The 25549-nt window shown below is 39.6% G+C and overlaps 1 protein-coding gene across 1 annotated transcript in view; it reads right to left on the minus strand.

Annotated features, from left to right (window-relative positions):
• LOC124798513 (lysosomal acid glucosylceramidase-like) overlaps nucleotides 1–25549 on the minus strand; it is a 118166-nt gene that overhangs the window by 65798 nt on the left and 26819 nt on the right. Inside the window, exon 4 of the mRNA XM_047261956.1 lies at nucleotides 5430–5667. Coding sequence (XP_047117912.1) covers nucleotides 5430–5667 — 238 coding nt within the window. The remainder of the gene's footprint in view (nucleotides 1–5429; nucleotides 5668–25549) is intronic.

Below are 25549 nucleotides of genomic sequence, written 5' to 3' on the forward strand. Positions count from 1 at the left end.
TTTTGGCTCATACTACAGCACTGCAAGTTCCATTAACTCTACCTTATACAGGTTCAAATTTATCTTGTGGAACGTTTCTTTTTACACAGAGCAAAATATCCTCTCCCCTCCATTGCATTGTTGGAGGTTTATGCATCAAAGTGTTATAGTGTTTTGTCCTTTAGTATTGTTGAATTCTGAGGAATGTTTTGCAGCAGAACATTATCTTCCCTGCCAGTGAATGTGTTCTTGGACAAAACTTTTATCACAAATCTTGTATTCAGATTACTGCACTATTGTTGTTAATGTGATGCCAACACAAAGCACTTGCTCACAATACCTGATGACTACAGAACAATTCAAAGCCAGAAAATACTATTTTATGAGAGATGACGGACTTTGATGGACCTATTGTGTGACATCATGTGGTATTGTTTGTTCATGATGTGGCAACAGGAATGCTTCACCAGGTGAACAGCTAGCAACATGGAAAGGAAAGCCAACTCACTATTCGTGTTACCTGGGCAACGGCGTCACGTCCCCTCCCATCAGCCAAACGTCAAAAGTCACAACTAGTTTTAAACAAACTATAGGGCAAGTAATTCGGGAACTGGCATTTAAGCAAGTGGCCAGAACCATTCCTTCGTTTATATTAGTAGAATCTTCAGGTAAAATATTTTTGACCTTCATGTGTAATCAGCCTTTGGATTTTCTGTCCCACTCTCAGTCCAAGCAATTTATAATATTGTTCCATGTGCACATGAGGATTATTTGTGTTCCCAATATGCTTCCTTGTTTTCTCCAGGCTTTGGAATGACTTCTAATTTTTCTGCCCATGTTGTTGTTGTTGTGGTCTTCAGTCCTGAGACGGGTTTGATGCAGCTCTCCATGCTACTCTATCCTGTGCAAGCTTTTTCATCTCCCAGTACCTACTGCAACCTACATCCTTCTGAATCTGCTTAGTGTATTCATCTCTTGGTCTCCCTCTACGATTTTTACCCTCCACACTGCCCTCCAATACTAAATTGGTGATCCCTTGATGCCTCAGAACATGTCCTACCAACCGATCCCTTCTTCTGGTCAAGTTGTGCCACAAACTCCTCTTCTCCCCAATCCTATTCAATACTTCCTCATTAGTTATGTGATCTACCCATCAAATCTTCAGCATTCTTCTGTAGCACCACATTTCGAAAGCTTCTATTCTCTTCTTGTCCAAAATATTTATCGTCCATGTTTCACTTCCATACATGGCCACACTCCATACGAATACTTTCAGAAATGACTTCCTGACACTTAAATCAATACTGGATGTTAACAAATTTCTCTTCTTCAGAAATGCTTTCCTTGCCATTGCCAGCCTACATTTTATATCCTCTCTACTTTGACCATCATCAGTTATTTTGCTCCCCAAATAGCAAAACTCCTTTACTACTTTAAGTGCCTCATTTCCTAATCTAATTCCCTCAGCATCACCTGACTTAATTAGACTACATTCCATTATCCTTGTTTTGCTTTTGTTGATGTTCATCTTATATCCTCCTTTCAAGACACTGTCCATTCCATTCAACTGCTCTTCCAAGTCCTTTGCTGTGTCTGACAGAATTACAATGTCATCGGCGAACCTCAAAATTTTTATTTCTTCTCCATGAATTTTAATACCTACTCCGAATTTTCCTTTTGTTTCCTTTACTGCTTGCTCAATATACAGATTGAACAACATTGGGGAGAGGCTACAACCCTGTCTTACTCACTTCCCAACCACTGCTTCCCTTTCATGTCCCTCAACTCTTATAACTGCCATCTGGTTTCTGTACAAATTGTAAATAGCCTTTCGCTTCCTGTATTTTACCCCTGCCACCTTTAGAATTTGAAAGAGAGTATTCCAGTCAACATTGTCAAAAGCTTTCTCTAAGTCTACAAATGCTAGAAACATAGGTTTGCCTTTCCTTAATCTTTCTTCTAAGATAAGTCGTAAGGTCAGTATTGCCTCACGTGTTCCAGTGTTTCTACGGAATCCAAACTGATCTTCCCCGAGGTTGGCTTCTACAAGTTTTTCCATTCGCCTGTAAAGAATTCATGTTAGTATTTTGCAGCTGTGACTTATTAAACTGATAGTTCGGTAATTTTCACATCTGTCAACACCTGCTTTCTTTGGGATTGGAATTATTATATTCTTCTTGAAGTCTGAGGGTATTTCGCCTGTTGCTCACCAGATGATAGAGTTTTGTCAGGACTGGCTCTCCCAAGGCCATCAGTAGTTCCAATGGAATGTTGTCTACTCCGGGGGCCTTGTTTCGACTCAGGTCTTTCAATGCTCTGTCAAACTCTTCACGCAGTATCATATCTCCCATTTCATCTTCATCTACATCCTCTTCCATTTCCATAATATTGTCCTCAAGTACATCACCCTTGTATAGACCCTCTATATACTCCTTCCACCTTTCTGCTTTCCCTTCTTTGCTTTGCCCATATTACATTAAAATATTTGGCAGTTCCAACTTTTTAAAGCCCACCAGATACCAATAGCCCTACAGCACTAGGTTAAGGTAGAACTGGATCACTTAGAGAGGAGTTAAAATTGTTGCTCCTGATTCCTTACAACAGTTGGACATCACCTTTAGCCATTGTCCACAAATCTGGTGGTGTGTTATTCTACTGTGTGGCATGGTAGTCTATTATGCCTTTGCGGGAACTTATAAAATACAGAAAAAAACTCAGTTGATTGTGGACTCATACACCCTTACACACCCTGACAAATTGTTTTGCCGACCACTGTGGGCAAGTGGTTCTAGGCGCTTCTGTTTGGTATCACACGACTGCTACGGTCGCAGGTTCGAATCCTGCCTCGGGCATGGATGTGTGTGATGTCCTTAGGTTAGTTAGGTTTAAGTAGTTCTAAGTTCTAGGGGACTGATGACCTCAGATGTTGAGTCCCATAGTGCTCAGAGCCATTAGAACCATTTTTGAACAAATTGTTATCCAAACTAATAGAGTTCAGTATATCAGAATCTTATTTTCAACTTCCTTTGGGTGAGGCTCCCTTGGAAACAGATTGCGTTTCTCCATTGCTGTCACACCAGCGATTTTCCAAAAACATTTAGAACAAACTATTGCCAGTGTCCCACAATGCATCAGCTACCTGTATGATATAGTTATCATGGGATGGTCTCAGGAGGAGCAAACGTCAAATCTCCAGTGAGTATTTTCAGTCTTTTTGTAAGCCTGGTTAAAGTATAACTTGTCAAAATGCTCCTTCTTACAGCTTTCCAGTATACAGAAATATGCTTAGCCATGATGGATTTAAATCAACATCAGAAAATGTCATAGCTGTTTCCCATTTACCAAGCAGTAAGCAGACTTACCTAGTATTTTCACTTATTGTTAAACAGACAGTTAGTGTTTTGAATGAATGAACTGATTTCAGGTGGTGATCAAGTGCATGTTTTGCATCCAAGTGCTTCCCAGCTGGACTGTCAAGCTGTGTTCTCCAGCACTGGTGTATGTGTTATTCCAGAGGTATCAAACTCTTGAAGCCTTTTCTTTTCTATATATCCAGAAGATAGAAACTATTTACTTTCTTTCACTCAGTTGTCAATAAGTTGTCCTTTATGAAATCTTTGTTGTTCAAGAAGACGACTTGCAAAATATTGTGAAAATATTAGAGCATCATTCACAGTAAAGATGACACATGGAGTTGAAGATAGGCACAGTGAAAAGACAGTTACACATTTAGCTTTTGGCCCGAACATTCTTTAGAAAAGAAAACACACACACCTTCAAACAAGCAAGCATGTCTCATGTACACATGACATACTAACCACAGCAACAACAACAACAATGAAATATAAAGAAACTTTGATCCCAACTGTGGATAACTTTAACCCTCAAGCTCGTCTTCTCACTAATGCAAGACTTGTCATGTTTGCTCATTTATACACTAATATTGTATGTGATTTTTGCACCAGTCCACTACAGCCATCAGAATTATTTCTTGTAAAACATGGAAAATCTTGTAACATTACAGTTTCCACCCCACATAAATGAACAAGCATCAAAAGTACTACTCTACTAAGATGAACTATACACTAATATAGAACTATGTTCCTTCTCATAGCAAATACTATTTTTTCATTATGCACACATTTTCCCTATATTTTACAGATGGACAAGCATTTAGGGAATCTTGTCATGAAGTTTTCATACAACGCAAATACTTATTATATTCCTTGCACCACTATAAATTGATTGCTTTTTTGATTTGTTAGGAAAAGAAAGTAAGTAAATGTATTATATATGACAACAACACCAAGTGCAATTCCAATTCTCTGACAGACAAAGAACAAAAGTAAGAGTTACAGACCAGAGTCCATAGATCAATGGATGCCACTCAAAGATTCACTCAAAGATTTATAAAATAAGACAAATAATGCATATTTACAGCTAGACATTAAATATTTCATGTTTTTCTTAAATAAAAACTATTTTATATAAATATGGTAGGAAAGTCTTTGGTTTTCTAAAAAATTAAGACTGCTTGAATGCTGGAAAGCAATGATTCTTTCCTCTCATCCCGTCTAGTAAGTCTCCCCTTGTCCACAGTTCTGGGCAACTTTTCGGAACTCTTCCATTGCGTAAACCTCACTAGTCCTTTTCCTTCACCTGTCTTTCTGCCCCTTCAACCCATCTGCCAGAAGAAGGGCCACTGGCTCCAAAAGCTTTCAAATTTAATTACCTTTAAATGTGTGTTCTCCTTCCACCACTTAGTGAGTAGACTTTTACCTACTCAATTACATCTACATCTACATACATACTCCATAATCCACCATATGGTGCGTGGTGGAGGGTGCCTCATACCACAACTAACTCCCTGTTCCACTCCCAAACAGAATGAGGCAAAAATGACTGCCTATATGCCTCTGTACGAGCCCTAATCTCTCTTATCTTATCTTCATGGTCTTTACACAAAATGTAAGTTGGCGGCAGTAAAATTGTACTGCAGTCAGCCTCAAATGCTGGTTCTCTAAATGTCCTCAGCAGCGATTAATGAAAAGAACGCCTCATTTCCTCTAGAGACTCCCACCTGAGTTCCTGAAGCATTTCCGTAACACTCGCGTGATGATCAAACCTACCAGTAACAAATCTATCAGGCTCCCTCTGAATTGCTTCTATATCCTCCCTCAATCCAACCTGACAGGGATCCCAAACACTCGAGCAGTACTCAAGAATAGGTCATATTAGCATTTTATAAGCGGTCTCCTTTACAGATGAACCACATCTTCCCAAAATTCTACCAATGAACCGAAGACGACTATCCGCCTTCCCCACAACTGCCATACTCATTACTTAATACTTTTAATATTAACACCCATGTGTCTGACATACACAAAGGTCAGGTACTGATGACTCTATGCAAAATATGTAGCTAAATAAATTTTGTACCACGTATTTACCTCATCTAACACAAAAGGCACAAAGAGACGTTGATCATCAAGTAAAAGAAGCTTAACATTGCTGTGTTGGGAAGCATGGAGTGAAGGAAACAAATTTTCAACAATCCACTTTCTTTGCCTTTGTGGTGTCCATCCAAGTGAATTAATCCCTGGTATATTAATTATTCCAGTTGCTGGTTCATTTCCTGTCGAAATTGCCCAAAACTCAAGACCATTTTCTTTGTAGGCATCAAGGAATCTGAAATATTGGGAATTGATAATGAGGTCAGTGACTAAAATTTACTAGAGTATCTAATTTACAAATGAAAATGAGATATGGAAAAATTAATGTACTAACAATTATCCTTCACAGTGTGCTACTGTGGTAAGCAAGGAAATTCATGAAATGGGAAATTTGTCTCTGTAAAGACATTAGGCCTAATAGAATTACAGAATAGAGCATTTGAGACACCAAAGCTCTGTAAATGCCAAATGCAGCAGTAGGAACAACAGGAGCAAAGCTAACAAACACACAGTTGAAAACACACATTGAATCTTCATTAGGGGATGTTCAAAAACTCGTCAGGAGAGAGAAGAAGGGAAGAGGACAGGGAAGATGACTGGAGTCTCTCCTATGCTCTAAAAAAGAATATTCATGAAGTAAAGGTCTGAATGTGACAACTAGCAAAAAAACTATCATGAATTGCAGAATAATTAGTTCCAAAATTTGTTAGTCAAATCTTTTACCATAGTTAGCAAGTTACAACAGATCATTTATTGTATTCTGTGGATTCCATCTTGAAGGAGAACCTTTAGAAGTGAAAATGTGTCAAAGTAAACATCAAACAAAGTGATCAACTGTTATGGGCTATATTAACAAGTAGCTATTGTTAAACTGTTGCAAACGGTTTGCACTTACTCATGGTAAGTTTAACATAAAAAATTAACAGAAAAACTGCTATTTAGGGGAAAAATTGCTGCTTACTGTTTATATACAAACACTAGCTTCTCTTTTCTAATTTCATTTGCCTCTCTGTTTTTATGTGTTCGATGCTTAATAATGCTGCAGATCGGTTTTGCTTTAATCTTACAGTGCTAATTTTTTTGAATATAGTAGGACCTTGTTTGCTTGTATCGTAAAAGACTGGAGGATTCTGCTTTAGCTCCTGGTAATGATAATGCAGTTTTAATTTTAGACATAGGCTGTGGTCATAATTAATAAATTATTCTCTCCCTACTAAAATATACTTTAACCTCAAATGCTATCCACATCTTATTCCTACAAGATCTGTGGGATCAGCATGTGCCATAGCTGTACATTAGTTCTAAATAGTGGAGAAAGGAGTTGTGATAATTGCCTCTGCATTGATGAAACTTGTTTGATTCCTCTCAGAGGATATTAAGTGGATAGCAAGTTAGTTAATTGGTCTCAGTTTCCATGGATGACTTAAACAAATAAGTCCAGTCCAGGGTAGAATAAGAATAATATGAGAAGAACAGATACCTACTCACAACATAGAGTCTCACACAGAACAATGAAAAGATACGAAACTTTTAGTTTTTGGCAAAAATGTCCTTCTACAGATGAATATAACACACACACACACACACACACACACACACACACACACACACCACACATAGCTACTCTGACTCTGTCTACAGCTGCTCAGGCCCGAACACAGACTGCATCTGCATCAGACATGGGCAGCAATCCATGGTGGGTGTAAGTAGAAGCCATTGGGCAGTGAGAAGAACAAGGCTGCTAGGTACAGAGTTGATAGGCTGCACTGGGTGAGGGAGAAGGGGAAATGACATGGGTAGTGCTGGATTGAGAGTAAGTAACGGGTGGAAAACAGGGAATAATGAAGGTTGAAGCTGGGGACGAGGTTGTAATGGGACATCCTCCTCTAGCGTTACTTTTCCCCAACAGTAGTTGTCGATAAGAGTATTATTTTTCGAATTTTGAACAGGTCAATATTAACTCAGTTGCATTTTTTAAAACGTTCCTACAGTTTTGTACACTGCATATTAGATTTCAAGCTAAAATTTGTGAAAAGAAATTACTTTATAAAATATTTTAGTTTCAATGTTATAATAGATAATTACTTGTTCTGAATGTACAGTTAAAATTATTTTTTTAGAAAAAGTTGAAATTACGAACTGTATGCACACTTAAAATTTCTATTATTATGTACACAATCCTGTACTGTTTATTCTGTTTATTTCTGGATTCATTTATGAAATTATAATCGAAATTAATAATGTAACAAAAACTAGTAGGAATTCATTTGATAAGAAAAATTGTAAACCCTTTGGAATATTGTTATTTCCACAGAGTGTGGGAGTCATAAGCTTGCCTCTGATGTGAACAGATGTATTTTTGTATAAAAGGTGTGAACAATGTAATTTTGGCCATGATAATGTGAAAAATCAAAATACCGTCAGAAATACTAAAACGTGAGAAAATCAGTGGAAAATATATTTATGTCAAAAATTCTGCAACAACAATCTTCCAATTTAATTACACTCCTGGAAATGGAAAAAAGAACACATTGACACCGGTGTGTCAGACCCACTATACTTGCTCCGGACACTGCGAGAGGGCTGTACAAGCAATGATCACACGCACGGCACAGCGGACACACCAGGAACCGCGGTGTTGGCCGTCGAATGGCGCTAGCTGCGCAGCATTTGTGCACCGCCGCCGTCAGTGTCAGCCAGTTTGCCGTGGCACACGGAGCTCCATCGCAGTCTTTAACACTGGTAGCATGCTGCGACAGCGTGGATGTGAACCGTATGTGCAGTTGACGGACTTTGAGCGAGGGCGTATAGTGGGCATGCGGGAGGCCGGGTGGACGTACCGCCGAATTGCTCAACACGTGGGGCGTGAGGTCTCCACAGTACATCGATGTTGTCGCCAGTGGTCGGCGGAAGGTGCACGTGCCCGTCGACCTGGGACCGGACCGCAGCGACGCACGGATGCACGCCAAGACCGTAGGATCCTACGCAGTGCCGTAGGGGACCGCACCGCCACTTCCCAGCAAATTAGGGACACTGTTGCTCCTGGGGTATTGGCGAGGACCATTCGCAACCGTCTCCATGAAGCTGGGCTACGGTCCCGCACACCGTTAGGCCGTCTTCCGTTCACGCCCCAACATCGTGCAGCCCGCCTCCAGTGGTGTCGCGACAGGCGTGAATAGAGGGACGAATGGAGACGTGTCGTCTTCAGCGATGAGAGTCGCTTCTGCCTTGGTGCCAATGATGGTCGTAGGCGTGTTTGGCGCCGTGCAGGTGAGCGCCACAATCAGGACTGCATACGACCGAGGCACACAGGGCCAACACCCGGCTTCATGGTGTGGGGAGCGATCTACACTGGTTGTACACCACTGGTGATCGTCGAGGGGACACTGAATAGTGCACGGTACATCCAAACCGTCATCGAACCCATCGTTCTACCATTCCTAGACCAGCAAGGGAACTTGTTGTTCCAACAGGACAATGCACGTCCGCATGTATCCCGTGCCACCCAACGTGCTCTAGAAGGTGTAAGTCAACTACCCTGGCCAGCAAGATCTCCGGATCTGTCCCCCATTGAGCATGTTTGGGACTGGATTAAGCGTCGTCTCATGCGGTCTGCACGTCCAGCACGAACGCTGGTCCAACTGAGGTGCCAGGTGGAAATGGCATGGCAAGCCGTTCCACAGGACTACATCCAGCATCTCTACGATCGTCTCCATGGGAGAATAGCAGCCTGCATTGCTGCGAAAGGTGGATATACACTGTACTAGAGCCGACATTGTGCATGCTCTGTTGCCTGTGTCTATGTGCCTGTGGTTCTGTCAGTGTGATCATGTGATGTATCTGACCCCAGGAATGTGTCAATAAAGTTTCCCCTTCCTGGGACAATGAATTCACGGTGTTCTTATTTCAATTTCCAGGAGTGTAGTTCAATCAACTGCAAGGACCTGATGTTAGATTTTCATCTTCAAGAATCAGCCCGCAAATAATAAGAACTGGAGCCATCTCAACATGACAAGCTCAGTAAACTTGAAAGTTTATTGCAATCTTTGCTCCTATCAACTCTTCGTAAGAAACCACTTATTAATTACTTGGACTGGGCCTTGTTTAATGTGGGCAATAAATGGAAGAAGGAAAGAGGGGTGAGATTACAAGTGGGGGCATTGTCTGTGATTAATTGGCTAATAATGAAGTTTTGTCTGTTGCAGGAACTGTTTTATTTCATTGATTTTTGAAAATGATGTACAAATAAATTTTTGATTGCATGGAGCAAAACTGAAGGCTGCCCAACATAGGATCTTTATACTAACAGTGACGATGCACTACTAATAATGATGGACCAGATATAATTGAAAGTGAGGGGGACTTTACAACTACAACCAGGGACATCAAAAAAGAAAGATAAGTACAAACTATTTGTAACATTAATTTGTTTGTGGACTCGTGTGCTTGCTAACAAAATGAATAGGAATGAAAGCAAAAGTGAGGTAAAATGGAAGCTGCAGGATCCAGTCAGGAGATGTTTGAGTCGAGTAAAATCATAGTCAGTAAAGAAACAGTAAAGACTGATGTTTTACAGTTAATTTTGGCAAAACTAGAGGAAATTAAGACAGACTACAATAGCAAATTTAGTGCAGTTAATGATCAGTTAACTGAAATAAGAACAGATAACGATAGTAAATTTACTTCAGTACAAGGACAATGAAAGGACTTGAAAACTGAAAGCAGTAGCAAAATGGACAGGGTACAAGATCAGATAGGTCAACTTAGTAATCAAGTTTTGGAGTTAGAAAATGGGTTGTCAGAGGGGTTAAAAAGTGTGAATGAAAAAGTTGATGTTTTAGAAAATAAATTTATTGTTTTAGAAAATGAGTTTGTAGCTGAGTCAGCAAAACAATTAAAGAATGTTGTTGATGTCAGAGTGGAACAGAAGGTCATAACAAAAAAACTGCGTGAGTTGGGAGCTACCACCCAACAAAATGATTCCAATTTAAACCAAAAAATTTTAAATGTAGAAAGCAATATACAAACTAATGTAACTGTTTTAGATAAAAAAATTCAGCAGTTCAGGAAAGTTGTATTAATAAAAGTCTGTGTGCAAACAATGATATTGCATGGTCCAACACTCTAATCAATAGTTTTCTGTCAGATAATTTACATCCAGTGGATTTTCTACACCACTGCAGAGATAGCATTGTGTCAGGCATGAATGACAATCAAAAAATTAAGTTTGTTAAAAGACGTCTTGAAGGCATAGCTCTGTCATGGGTAAATTTAAATTTAAGTCAGTGGGAAATGTACCAGAGTTTTGAGAAAAGTTTTTTAAATAAATTTTGGTTGGAAGCTGAAGAGTGGAGATCAAAAGTAAATTTTTGAATGGTCCTAATTATAGGAATATGGTTGGCACATTGAAAGAGTTATGTAAGAACCAACTTAAAAAGTTAGCACATCTTGACAAACCATTTGTTGAAATGATCTTGATTAATATGCTTAAAAGGAGATTATCAGAAAGACTGAAGTGCGATTTGGTATACGGACCTGACAATTGTCTTGAACAGTTTTTACAATATGTTGACAGGCTGGATGGGCCAGTAGAAAGAAGTATGTACCATAATAATAGGAGCAATGGGAGAAATCAAAGAAACAGAAATAATGATAACTTCCATCAGGATCAAAGTGACAGCAGAGAGAGAAATTCTGAACAGTAGCAGGACGGGAATAATGGGAGTAACTATGGGTATTTTAATAGAGGAAACAATCACAGAAGCAACTAATCAGGAAATGGCAGTTTGCATTAGTGAAGGTCCACAGTTTTGGTGTGAGGAATCATAACAAACACAGGACCTCCAAGTTTCACTTGCAGTTAGACAAAAATAACAGTGTTAATCATATGGGACATGTTTCTGAAATTGAATAGAAGAATATCAGATTCCTCATTTGTGTTTTGATCAAAAGTTTTGTGATACTAAGTTTCATTATGGTGATGTAAGTGCTAATCACAAACCAGAATGTGAGAGTAGTGAGAATTTTAGTTTAGTATGTACTAATGATTTCTTCTCTTGGGCAGAAAACAGCATTATTGTTGTATGTAAATCAGATGATGACTGTAGTGGATCTGAACTAGGTGGTATTTTTGATGTAGATGTGAAGTAACTAAGGTTGGTAAGTATGAGACTGGTAGCTTATTGCAAATGAATATAAGCAAGGTAAGTGACTTTGATGGAGATGAGACGTGTATTGTCAGTGATGTTGTTGATGAAGTAATTTTGGAGGATGGTCATGGAGTAACAGTCCATTCAAAATAGTTTTGCATTACTGTCATTCAGAGTAATGATCCAAACAGTGAAGGTGAGCTATCTGTGAGCCTGGAGAGTAAAGGTGAAAACTTTTTGAAGTTTGTTTGTGAAATAGGATTTAAGCAGGAAGTGTAATTTTGACAGTAATGTGTTTTGTGTTTTTTCTGTAACAAATGATGTTAGTTAGGCCATGGAATCTATTCATTGTGTACAGTCTTTACCTGACAACATGAGTAATCAAAGTAATGTTATGATACATGTAAAGCTGATAAAACTTTGTGAGGACAGTGTGGATGGAACATTTGATGAAACTGAAAGTGATCTTTGCATGAAGTGTCTGACAACACTGACAGGATGATTCAGATTTTTGGTGCCCTTACATTAAAATTGAAATTGATCTGAGGGAAGGCAACTCTTTGATTGCTTCAAGTAGCCCGAATTTTGATGAGACTAAGGATCAGTATTTTGAAAGTCTAGTAGATTCTAAAGTGAGAGAAACTAAAACTCTTGATGTCCAACAGAAGGAGCAACTTAGGAATTTGTTATTGGAGTTTAGAAATGTGTTCAGTGAAAGACCAGAGAAAGTGAATGGCTATTAGCCTTTATTTGTCAATCCATGTAATATACCATTTTCAAAAAGGACAGATGTGGAGAAAGAAATTCAGAAAATGGAAATGTGGGGAGTAATTGAGAGAAGTTGGAGTGCTTACAAAAGTCCTTTGGTTGTGATAAATAAGAGAAATGGTGGACTGAGAATTGTTTTGAACTCTAGACAACTTAATAAGTTTCTTATCAGAGAGACTAACCATCCTGAGAACATGGATGAGCTGTACAAATTTTATTATGTAAATTTCATGAGTAGTTGGGACTTGACCTCTTGGATTTCATATGATTCCACATGAAATTAATTTTAGAAAGTATACTGCATTTTTTGTGGAGGTAAGTGTTTTCAATACTTTGTGGTGCTATTTGGGCTAAATGTGTCTGTAGCTGAATTCATAAGAGCACTGGATTCTGTCGTGGGGAGTGAAATAAGTTCAAAAGTAATTTTGTGTGTTGACGACACTTTGGTCACTGAATAGACTGGGGAGATGTTTTTTTCAAAATTGGAATCAGGAGTTATGACTTTGAAAATAGGTAAGTGTAAATTTGGTGTGGAAGAAGTAAAATTTTTAGGACCTGTTATATCTAAAAAAGGAATTGCACCTGATAAAGAGAAACAAATTGTCATTGCTAATTTTCCTGCTCCTTGCAACAAAAAACAGCTTATATCATTTTCTGCGTTAACTGGATTCTATAGAAAATTTTTTAGCAGCCAAGATTTGAATGCTTCATACCTGTGTGAATTTTTCAACAAGAATACTGTTTGTGATTTGCATCAGGAATGTCAGTGTGCTTCCGATGAGATCAAAGGACAGTTTTGTCAGAGTCAGGTATTGTCCAGACTGGATTTGTCTCTTCTTTTTTGTATTATGACTGACATTAATGATGTTGGTTTTGGTGCTCATTTATTTCAGGAGGTTGAAGTTGAAGGTGTTATTGAACACAGATCACTGGCATTTGCTAGTAGAGTATGTCAGAAGCATGAAAAGACATATGCTCTAACTGAGAAAGAACTTTTGGCTGTACATTGGGCATTCAACAAGTTTAAAAATTATTTACTAGGTCTCAAAGTAATCATCTACACTGATCACAAAGCATAATGTTATCTCCAGGATTGTAAGCTGTACCATAATGGAATTACTCATTGGGGCTTGCTTTTAGAGCAGTTCAATTATGAAATCAGATATATTAAGGGCACAGACAATGTAGTTGCTGATGCTTTGTCCAGGCTACGTTTAGGGAATGACTCATCTAACATCTTTGGAGAAGGAGAGAAAGAGTTTAAAATTATGTACTTGCGAGGTCTGAAAGAGGAAAAAGAGATCTTGAAAATTTGCTGACATCTGCTGGTATCAAAATCATGATCAAAACTGGAAATTGGTTACGAGCATATTGGGTAAGAAATGAGGTGAAAAGACTGAACAATATTATGATGTACACAAGGGTATTTTATTCAGGAGACGTAAGACTGACTCAGATGGTTGGAAACTATGTTGGCCAGAACAGTGTATTGATACTTAAATTACTTATACACATGAGGGTTATGGTCATTGTGGATCAACCTAATGTACACAAAAGATTCAGGAAAACATCTATTTTTATAACATAGGAAGGAGAGTCAAGAACAAGACTGCCAGCTGTGACAGATGTGAAAGGGTGAAGGTAAGTAACGAAACAAGTAGAGGTCAAGTGCAAAACATACTGCCTAATAGTAACCTAGACCTGATCTCCGTGGACATCTATGGATCTTTGCCTAAGTCTAAGAATTGATTTATGTTTTGGTGGTGGTTGATGTATTTTTGAAGTTCATAAGGCTGTTTCCTCTTAAGAAAGCTACCAGTAAGCAAATCATTTCTAAGTTTGAAAACACATATTTTCATCAATTTTATGGGACAGTGGTTCTCAGTTTATATCACAAACTTGGATAGACTTTATTGGTCATGCAGAAATAAGGCGTATTCTAACCTCTGTGTACCACCGATCGAGTAATCCTGCAGAGAGATATATTAGAGAAATTGGAAGACTGTTAGGATATATTGTAGTAAGAATCATACCAGTTGATTAGATTATGTCAATGATTTTGAGGATATTATGAACAGCTTATAACATTCTTTAACAGGTTTTTCACCATTTTAAATAATGTTTAATAACAGAGCAGCTAACTTTATTTCTGAGAATGTTTTCACCAAATAAAATTCTGTCACCACAAGAGAGAGAAGAGCGGGTCATTGAGATGATGAAAAAGCAGATGGATAGGAGAAAGCAAAGACATGATGATAAAGGCAACTTTTCCTAAGTTTGAGGTAGGAGATCTTGTGTTGGTGAATGCCAAAGAGAAATCTAAAGTGTTGATATCTTTGATATTTATATAAGACCATTCAAAATTCCTGAAAATCTGCATCCTAATGCATACAAACTTGTATATACTAAATCTAAGAAGTTGTTTGGATCACACAATATCACTGAACTGAAAGCTTATAGACATGATCCACAAGCACCCCACACACACACACACACACACACACACACACACACACACACACACACACATATCCATCCACACATATACAGACACAAGCAGACTCTGCTGATGTCTGCTTGTGTCTGTATATGTGTGGATGGATATGTGTGTGTGTGTGAGTGTATACCCGTCCTTTTTTTCCCCCTAAGGTAAGTCTTTCCGCTCCCGGGATTGGAATGACTCCTTACCCTCTCCCTTAAAACCCAAATCCTTTCGTCTTTCCCTCTCTTTCCCTCTTTCCTGATGAGGCAACCGTTGGTTGCGAAAGCTAGAATTTTGTGTGTATGTTTGTGTTTGTTTGTGTGTTTATCAACGTGCCAGCGCTTTCGTTTGGTAAGTCACATCATCTTTGTTTTTAGATATATTTTTTCCCACGTGGAATGCCATTAAATATCTTGTGATAGATTTCTGATTTTAGAATGCTATTAGTGTTGTTGTTGTGGTCTCCAGTCCAGACTCTGGCTTAATGCAGCTCTCCATGCTACTCTATCCTGTGCAAGCTTCTTCATCTCCCAGTACCTACTGCAACCTATATCCTGCTGAATCTGTTCAGTCTATTCATCTCTTGGTTTTCCTCTATGATTTTTACCCTCCATTCTGCCCTCCATTACTAAATTGGTGATCCCTTGATGCCTCGGAATACATCCTACCCACCAATCCCTTCTTCTAGTCAAGTTGTGCCACAAATTTCTCTTCTCCCAAATTCTATTCAATACCTCCTCATTAGATATGTGATCTACCCATCTAGTCTTCAGCATTCTTCTGTAGCACCACATTTCAAAAGCTTCTATTCTCTTCTTGTCTAAACCATTTATCATCCATGTTTCACTTCCATACATGGGACATTCCATACAAATACTTTCAGAAACGACTTCCTGACACTAAAATCTATACTCGATGTTAACAAGTTTCTCTTCTTCAGAAACACTTTCCTTGCCATTGCCAGTCTACATTTTATATCCTCTCTTCTTCAACCATCATCAGTTATTTTGCTCCCCAAATATCAAAACTCACTTACTACTTTAAGTATCTCATTTCCTAATCTGATTCCCTCAGCATCACCCGATTTAATTTGACTACATTCCATTATCCTCGTTTAGCTTTTGTTGGTGTTCATCTTGTATCCTCCATTCAAGACACCGTCCATTCCATTCAGCTACTCTTCCGGGTCCTTTACTATCTCTGACAGAATTACAATGTCATCAGCGAACCTCAAAGTTTTTATTTCTTCTCCATGGATTTTAATTCCTATTCTGAATTTTTCTTTTCTTTCCTTTACTGCTTGCTCAATATACAGATTGAGTAACATTGGGGATAGGTTACAACCCTGTCTCATTTCCTTCCCAATCACTGCTTCCCTTTCATGCCCCTCAACTTTTATAACTGCCATGTGGTTTCTGTATAAATTGTAAATAGCCTTTCACTCCCTGTATTTTACACCTGTCACCTTCAGAATTTGAAAGAGAGTATTCCAGTCAACATTGTCAAAAGCTTTCTCTAAGTCTACAAATGCTAGAAATGTAGGTTTGCCTTTCCTTAATCTATTTTCTAAGATAAGTTGTACGGTCAGTATTGCCTCATGTCTTCCAACATTTCTATGGAATCCAAGCTGATCTTCACCAAGGTGAGCTTCTACCAGTTTTTGCATTCGCCTGTAAAGAATTCATGTTAGTATTTTGCAGCTGTACCTTATCAAACTGATAGTTCAATAATTTTCATATCTGTCAACACCCGCTTTCTTTGGGGTTGGAATTACTATATTCTTCTTGAAGTCTGAGGGTATTTCGCCTTTCTCATACATCTTGCTCACCAGATGGTAGGGTTTTGTGAGAGCTGGCTCTCCCAAGGTTATCAGTAGTTCAAATGGAATGTTGTCTACTCCTGGGTCCTTATTTCAACCAAACTCTTCACGCAGTATCATATCTCCCATTTCATCTTCATGTACATCCTCTTCCATTTCCATAATATTGTCCTCAAGAATATTGCCCTTTTATAGACCCTCTATATATTCCTCACACCTTTCTGCTATTCCTTCTTTGCTTAGAACTGGGTTTCCATCTGAACTTTTGATATTCATGCAAGTGGTTTTCCTTTCTCCAAAGGTCTTTTTAATTTACTTGTAGGCAGTATCTATCTTACCCCTAGTGTTACAGGGTGTTTCAAAAATGACCGGTATATTTGAAATGGAAATAAAAACTAAACGAGCAGCGATAGAAATACACCGTTTGTTGCAATATGCTTGGGACAACAGTACATTTTCAAGCAGACAAACTTTCGAAATTACAGTAGTTACAATTTTCAACAACAGATGGCGCTGCGGTCTGGGAAACTCTATAGTACAATATTTTCCACATATCCACCATGCGTAGCAATAAAATGGCGTAGTTTCTGAATGAAATTACCCGAAACCTTTGGCAACGTGTCTGGCGGAATGGCTTCACATGCAGATGAGATGTACTGCTTCAGCTGTTCAATTGTTTCTGGATTCTGGCGGTACACCTGGTCTTTCAAGTGTCCCCACAGAAAGAAGTCACAGGGGTTCATGTCTGGCGAATAGGGAGGCCAATCCACGCCGCCTCCTGTATGTTTTGGATAGCCCAAAGCAGTCACACGATCATCGAAATATTCATTCAGGAAATTAAAGACGTCGGCCATGCAATGTGGCCGGGCACCATCTTGCATAAACCACGAGGTGTTCGCAGTGTCGTCTAAGGCAGTTTGTACCGCCACAAATTCAGGAAGAATGTCCAGATAGCGTGATGCAGTAATCGTTTCGGATCTGAAAAATGGGCCAATGATTCCTTTGGAAGAAATGGCGGCCCAGACCAGTACTTTTTGAGGATGCAGGGACGATGGGACTGCAACATGGGGCATTTTGGTTCCCCATATGCGCCAGTTCTGTTTATTGACGAAGCCGTCCAGGTGAAAATAAGCTTCGTCAGTAAACCAAATGCTGCCCACATGCGTATCGCCGTCATCAATCCTGTGCACTATATTGTTAGCGAATGTCTCTCGTGCAGCAATGGTAGCGGCGCTGAGGGGTTGCCGCGTTTGAATTTTGTATGGATAGAGGTGTAAACTCTGGCGCATGAGACGATACGTGGACGTTGGCGTCATTTGGACCACAGCTGCAACATGGCGAACGGAAACCCGAGGCCGCTGTTGGATCACCTGCTGCACTAGCTGCGCGTTGCCCTGTGTGGTTGCCGTACGCGGTCGCCCTACCTTTCCAGCACGTTCATCCGTCACGTTCCCAGACCGTTGAAATTTTTCAAACAGATCCTTTATTGTATCGCTTTTCGGTCCTTTGGTTACATTAAACCTCCGTTGAAAACTTCATCTTGTTGCAACAACACTGTGTTCTAGGCGGTGGAATTCCAACACCAGAAAAATCCTCTGTTCTAAGGAATAAACCATGTTGTCCACAGGACACTTGCACGTTGTGAACAGCACACGCTTATAGCAGAAAGACGACGTACAGAATGGTGCACCCACAGACTGCGTTGTCTTCTATATCTTTCACGTCACTTGCAGCGCCATCTGTTGTTGAAAATTGTAACTACTGTAATTTCTAAAGTTTGTCCGCCTGAAAATGTACTGTTGTCCCAAGCATATTGCAACAAACGGTGTATTTCTATCGCTGCTCGTTTAGTTTTTATTGCCGTTTCAAATATACTGGTCATTTTTGAAACACCCTGTATGTGCCTCTACATCCTTACATTTCTCCTCTAGCCATTCCTGCTTAGCCATTTTGCACTTCCTGTCAATCTCATTTTTGAGACGTTTGTATTTCTTTTCACCTGCTTCATTTACTGAATTTTTGTATTTTCTCCTTTCATTAATTAAATTCAATATCTCTTCTGTTATCCAAGGATTTCTATTAGCCCTTATCTTTTTACCTGCTTGATCCTCTGCTACCTTCACTATTTCATCTCTCATAGCTACTCATTCTTCTTCTACTGTATTTCATTCCCCCATTCTTGTCAATTGTTCTTCACAACCTCTGGTCCTGTCAGTTTATCCAGGTCCACTCTCCTTAAATTCCCAACATTTTGCAGCTTCTTCAGTTTTAATCTACAGTTCGTAACCAATAGATTGTGGTCGGAGTCCACATCTGCTGCTGGAAATGTCTTACAATTTAAAAACTGGTTCCTAAATCTCTGTCTTACCATTATATAATCTATCTGAAACCTTCCAGTATCTCCAGGCTTTTCCATGTATACCATCTTCTTTCATGATTCTTGTACCAAGTGTTAGCTATGATTAAGTTATGCTTTGTGCAAAATTCTACCAGGTGGCTTCCTCTTTTATTCCTTATTCCCATTCCATATTCACCTACTACGTTTCCTTTTCTCTCTTTTCCTACTGTCGAATTCCAGTCACCCATGACTATTAAACTTTTGTCTCTCTTCACTATCTGAGTAATTTCTTTTATCTCATCATACTTTTCATCAATCTCTTCGTCATCTGCAGAGCTAGTTAGCATATAAACTTGTACTACTGTGGCAGGCATGGGCTTCATGTCTTATCTTGGCCACAATAATGCATTCACTATGCTGTTTGTAGTAGCTTATCTGCATTCCTATTTTTTTTATACATTATTAAACCTACTCCTGCATTACTCCTATTTGATTTTGTATTTATAACCCTGTATTCACCTGACCAGAAGTCTTCTTCCTCCTGCCACCAAACTTCACTAATTCCCCCTATATCTAACTTTAACCTATCCATTTCTCTTTTTAAATTTTCTAACCTACCTGCCTGTTTAAGGGATCTGACATTCCACACTCCGACCCATAGAACACCAGTTTTCTTACTCCTGATAACAACATCCTCCTGAGTAGTCTCCGCATGGAGATCCAAATGGGGGACTATTTCACCTCCGGAATATTTTACGCAAGAGGATGCCATCAACATTTAACCATACAGTAGAGCTGCATGCCTTTGGGAAAAATTACGGCTGTAGTTTTGTCTTGCTTTCAGCCGTTCGCAGTACCAACACAGCAAGGCCGTTTTGGTTAGTGTTACAAGGCGAGATCAGCCAATCATCCAGACTGTTACCCCTGGAACTACTGAAAAGGCTGCTGCCCCTCTTCAGGAACCACACATTTGTCTGGCCTCTCAACAGATACCCCTCCATTGTGGTTGCACCTACGATACAGCTATCTGTATCGCTGATGCACGCAAGCCTCCCCACCAACGGCAAGGTCCATGGTTCATGAGGGGGGCTATTAGTGTTAAATATTATTATTATTATTATATTATTATTATTGTTATATTATTATTATTATTATTATTATTATTATTATTATTATTATTATTAGTTTGTACTCTGCAGAAAGTGATGTAATTGTCAGGAACTTTTTTGGGTAAAGTCATGGGTGTTGTGGTAAATTGAGGGAAGACTTGTTTTATTCATGTGTACTGTAAATGTTGGAGTAGTATCTTGAAATTTCATATGTGCAAACCAAACACATGTGCGTGTTAAACACAGAACTATTATGTCAGTACATTAAGAACTATGGTCCATACCTCATTTTTTAGGCATTTGTTGGATGCTGTGTCAGTACAGTCCAACTTGCGCGTTACTTTGAGATATCCTTAGTATACACTCCTGGAAATGGAAAAAAGAACACATTGACACCGGTGTGTCAGACCCACCATACTTGCTCCGGACACTGCGAGAGGGCTGTACAAGCAATGATCACACGCACGGCACAGCGGACACACCAGCAACCGCGGTGTTGGCCGTCGAATGGTGCTAGCTGCGCAGCAGCATTTGTGCACCGCCGCCGTCAGTGTCAGCCAGTTTGCCGTGGCATACGGAGCTCCATCGCAGTCTTTAACACTGGTAGCATGCCACGACAGCGTGGACGTGAACCGTATGTGCGGTTGACGGACTTTGAGCGAGGGCGTATAGTGGGCATGCGGGAGGCCGGGTGGACGTACTGCCGAATTGCTCAACACGTGGGGCGTGAGGTCTCCACAGTACATCGATGTTGCCGCCAGTGGTCGGCGGAAGGTGCACATGCCCGTCGACCTGGGACCGGACCGCAGCGACGCACGGATGCACGCCAAGAGCGTAGGATCCTACGCAGTGCCGTAGGGGACCGCACCGCCACTTCCCAGCAAATTAGGGACACTGTTGCTCCTGGGGTATCGGCGAGGACCATTCGCAACCGTCTCCATGAAGCTGGGCTACGGTCCCGCACACCGTTAGGCCGTCTTCCACTCACGCCCCAACATCGTGCAGCCCGCCTCCAGTGGTGTCGCGACAGGCGTGAATGGAGGGACGAATGGAGACGTGTCGTCTTCAGCGATGAGAGTCGCTTCTGCCTTGGTGCCAATGATGGTCGTATGCGTGTTTGGCGCCGTGCAGGTGAGCACCACAATCAGGACTGCATACGACCGAGGCACACAGGGCCAACACCCGGCATCATGGTGTGGGGAGCGATCTCCTACACTGGCCGTACACCACTGGTGATCGTCGAGGGGACACTGAATAGTGCACGGTACATCCAAACCGTCATCGAACCCATCGTTCTACCATTCCTAGACCGGCAAGGGAACTTGCTGTTCCAACACTACAATGCACGTCCGCATGTATCCCGTGCCACCCAACGTGCTCTAGAAGGTGTAAGTCAACTACCCTGGCCAGCAAGATCTCCGGATCTGTCCCCCATTGAGCATGTTTGGGACTGGATGAAGCGTCGTCTCACGCGGTCTGCACGTCCAGCACGAACGCTGGTCCAACTGAGGCGCCAGGTGGAAATGGCATGGCAAGCCGTTCCACAGGACTACTTCCAGCATCTCTACGATCGTCTCCATGGGAGAATAGCAGCCTGCATTGCTGCGAAAGGTGGATATACACTGTACTAGTGCCGACATTGTGCATGCTCTGTTGCCTGTGTCTATGTGACTGTGGTTCTGTCAGTGTGATCATGTGATGTATCTGACCACAGGAATGTGTCAATAAAGTTTCCCCTTCCTGGGACAATGAATTCACGGTGTTCTTATTTCAATTTCCAGGAGTGTATATGTGCACATTACCTACCTAGTTCATTTGTACATTGCATTTAGCTCTGTTTATTAATGTACCATATCCTTTATTCCATTCTGATGTAAACCCTGAATACTTCATTTTTCAATATAGAGAGGCAAAACACATACCGTGTGATTTAAGGAAGGTCTTTATCAGCATACTTTGTACATAAAACACTGTTTCAGGATTCAATGTGAAAGCTAGACAGGAAGTTACCTATCCATTGGAGTGTGTGATGAGTAATATAGGGAGGAATCTGAAAGATGTGTGTGGTTCCCCTCCCTCACTCCTGTATGGCTGCACTCTTGTTGGTCCAGTCGACTTTGAAAAGATCTTAGGTGCTGGGTAATGTACTCAGGCATCTGTCAACTACATCAGTCTTGTGACTGATATTTGTAAATTGTTAGTCAAGAAATTATCCTATATGCATAATTCTTGTTTTTATACAAATTTCAAGGAAGTATTTGTTTAGAAACGAAGTCATTGTTGTGGACAGTGTTATTCCACATTATTTCAAGTAGGAGGATTAACTTCCCAGTACATTATGTAATTTTAAATCTTGTTTGACTTAGGTATAATCTTGTGGAAGGTTAGCGAGACCTATAAACTGGTGTAATCAATATTCTTGTAGTTAATATGTTATGTATCAGATACATCTGTACATCTGAATTCTACTTTATGGTAGTTAATATGCTTACACTTGTGGTATTTACTATGTTTGTAGGAACAATGTTTCACTTTTGTATTATGTTCATTTACATTAGGTTATTATGGCAACATTTTTCTATAATATTTTACTATCCATTTTTACGTAACATTAAGAGACACTTAAACAACATTCACTGCAATGCTGAAAGAGTCTTAAAGATTACACTAGATTAGATCATTCTGTATGAAGCTAGATATGTTAGAGCAACTTCATGTGAATTTTGTCCATAATTTTGGAAATTATCACTATATGTTAATTTGCCATTTCACAACTCAGGTTTCACACTTATTCGGACTATAGACAAATTGTAAGCAAGAAGAACTCTGTTGCAATCAGAAATTTGTCAGATACTGTGTATTTCATTCCATACCTTTTGAAGTTTTTTGTAAGCTAACCTATACTTATGTTCATAGGGAAGTGATGATCATACAACCTAAAATTTTCTTGTAATTTCAGATTTTAACTTTGACAATCTGTATTCCATTTTTTGGCATCATTTTGTACACCATTTGGCAAACCTCATAGTAGGTCACAAGATATTGTAAACACACTGTTTCCATATTATTATTCCATATTATTGTCAACAGTATTTTTTTATACCAGTATTATTTTCCGGATTTTGGACAGTTCAGTATTAACTCAGTTGCTTTTCTGAAAACTTTCATACAATTTTATACACATTATGTTGTATTTCAAGCTAGAATTTATGGAAAGGAATGATTTTATAAAATATTTTAGTTTGGATGTTATAAATATTTGAAATTACGAAATATTTGTCACAATTAAAATTTTTATTATTAGACCATCTGACGCTGTTTATTATGTTTATTTCTGGATTCATTTATAAATTAATAATATAAATTAATAGAAATTCATTTGTCAAGAAAATTTGTAAACCCTCTGGAATATTGTTATTATCGCAGAGTGAAGTAGCAGTGGACATGCCTCTGATGTGACCAAACATTTTTTTATATTTAGGATTAACAATGTAATTTCAGATTTGTTAACGTGAAAATTGAAAATACATTGTTATATAGATAAATGTGAGAGACTAAAATTAACATGAAAACAAAAAATACAGTGCACACTTACTTCAAACTTATTATGTCAATTGGAACCATGATAACCTATAATGTCAAAAATTTCAACTTAAGAATCAGCACCTAGATGTGAAGAACAAGAGCCAATTGTGAGAAGGAAGATGAGTAAAAAGTTTACTGTAAATCTCACTCCTCTCAGAATCTATTAAAAGACTTAACCATAAAGACAATGACAATCAACAAATGATGTGAGGAAGGGTTAGATTACAATACCATCAGGACTAGGCTGTGTGCAAAAAAATGTCCCCATATTGCCACACGAACTCTGGCAAATTGTCTTCCTTGAGGAGGACAAGTGTACCTGGCTGTAGATTGTCTTTTGTTTGCTGCTGCTGCTGTGATAGAGTAGTCCTTTGACCATCATTCTCACTTATGCTGCTGATACTGCTGGATGAGCTGCCATCTCAAAAACCTGGATGATGCCTCTGAATGCAAGCCTGGCTCGGGGGCTCTTATCAAGATTTCAGAGTTCACTCGTAAGAACATGGTGTGGAGTAAGATACAAGAATGCACTTGGGTTATCAGGTAGTTGTATAATGGGCTGGGAATTCAAACACATGTCAATTTGAGTTAGAAGTGTGTATAATTCTTCAAACATCAACACTTGGTTGGCCACAGCTCTCTTTAAATGTGTCTGGATGCATTCTATTCTGGTCTTTAAATATGTCTGCTTGTGTCTGTATATGTGTGGATGGATATGTGTGTGTGTGCGAGTGTATACCCGTCCTTTTTTTCCCCTAAGGTAAGTCTTTCTGCTCCCGGGATTGGAATGACTCTTTACCCTCTCCCTTAAAACCCACATCCTTTCGTCTTTCCCTCTCCTTCCCTCTTTCCTGATGAGGCAACAGTTTGTTGCGAAAGCTTGAATTTTGTGTGTATGTTTGTGTTTGTTTGTGTGTCTGTCGACCTGCCAGCACTTTCATTTGGTAAGTCACATCATCTTTGTTTTTAGATATATATTTCCTACGTGGAATGTTTCCCTCTATTATGACTATTAATTTAGTTACATGATGCTTACGAAGAAGAATTATGGGGTGCTTCTGACTATAAGAAGCTGCTGACTGTCCCAGTTTGTAACCCATGTTTAACCACCATTCCTTGTCCAGAAAGAGATGAAGCAAGATAAGTTTGCTTTCCTTGGAGACTGTTTGATCATATTGTATTTTTTCAGTATCCTTTTAATAGTGTTGCTGTCACATCATATGAATGAATGCCTTTGCTTCTGTGGTGAAGTTCTCCTGCTCGTAACCTTCCTCTTAATGATTTTTCTCAAAATTCTCCTAACATAATTGCTGTTCCTCCACGTGCACAGCACAGCCTTCATTTCTTCTTGCTGCCAGAACCACTGGACGTGACTGAGTGAGGAGGTATCTTTACTAACATAGTCAAACTGAATGACGTGTCTTGTAAGGTTGGGTGGTTCTCTCCAGTTAGCTGACCAAGTATCTATACTTAAAAAAAGGTCAGTGGACCCAGGAGATGAATATCACAAGTTTTACTGAATGATGGACCTTTTAACGTTATGTGCTTAGGAAGCTGCCAGATGGAGATTTCAAGGGGTGCTGTTGGGAGTGGCCCTCTTATATGAGGTAGTAATGCTGAGACAGCATGTGTTTGGTAGTCAGCAAATCTTGAGGAAAAAATACACGTCACAAACATGCAACGACTCTGTGGTTTGAACATCACTGATACCACTTACTGGTATTGGAGGCCAGCTGAGTTGTAATCCCATTCAGTTTGCTAAGCTGCTAGTTATGTCAAGAAGTGCTCCACATTGGAACATCTTCCCATTCTTCTTGGCACTGTTTACAAGAGCAGTTGATAATAGTACTTCTGCATTTTGGTGGTT

This window comes from Schistocerca piceifrons, chromosome 5 (assembly GCF_021461385.2).
Source record: "Schistocerca piceifrons isolate TAMUIC-IGC-003096 chromosome 5, iqSchPice1.1, whole genome shotgun sequence".
NCBI classification, from domain to species: Eukaryota; Metazoa; Arthropoda; class Insecta; order Orthoptera; family Acrididae; genus Schistocerca; species Schistocerca piceifrons.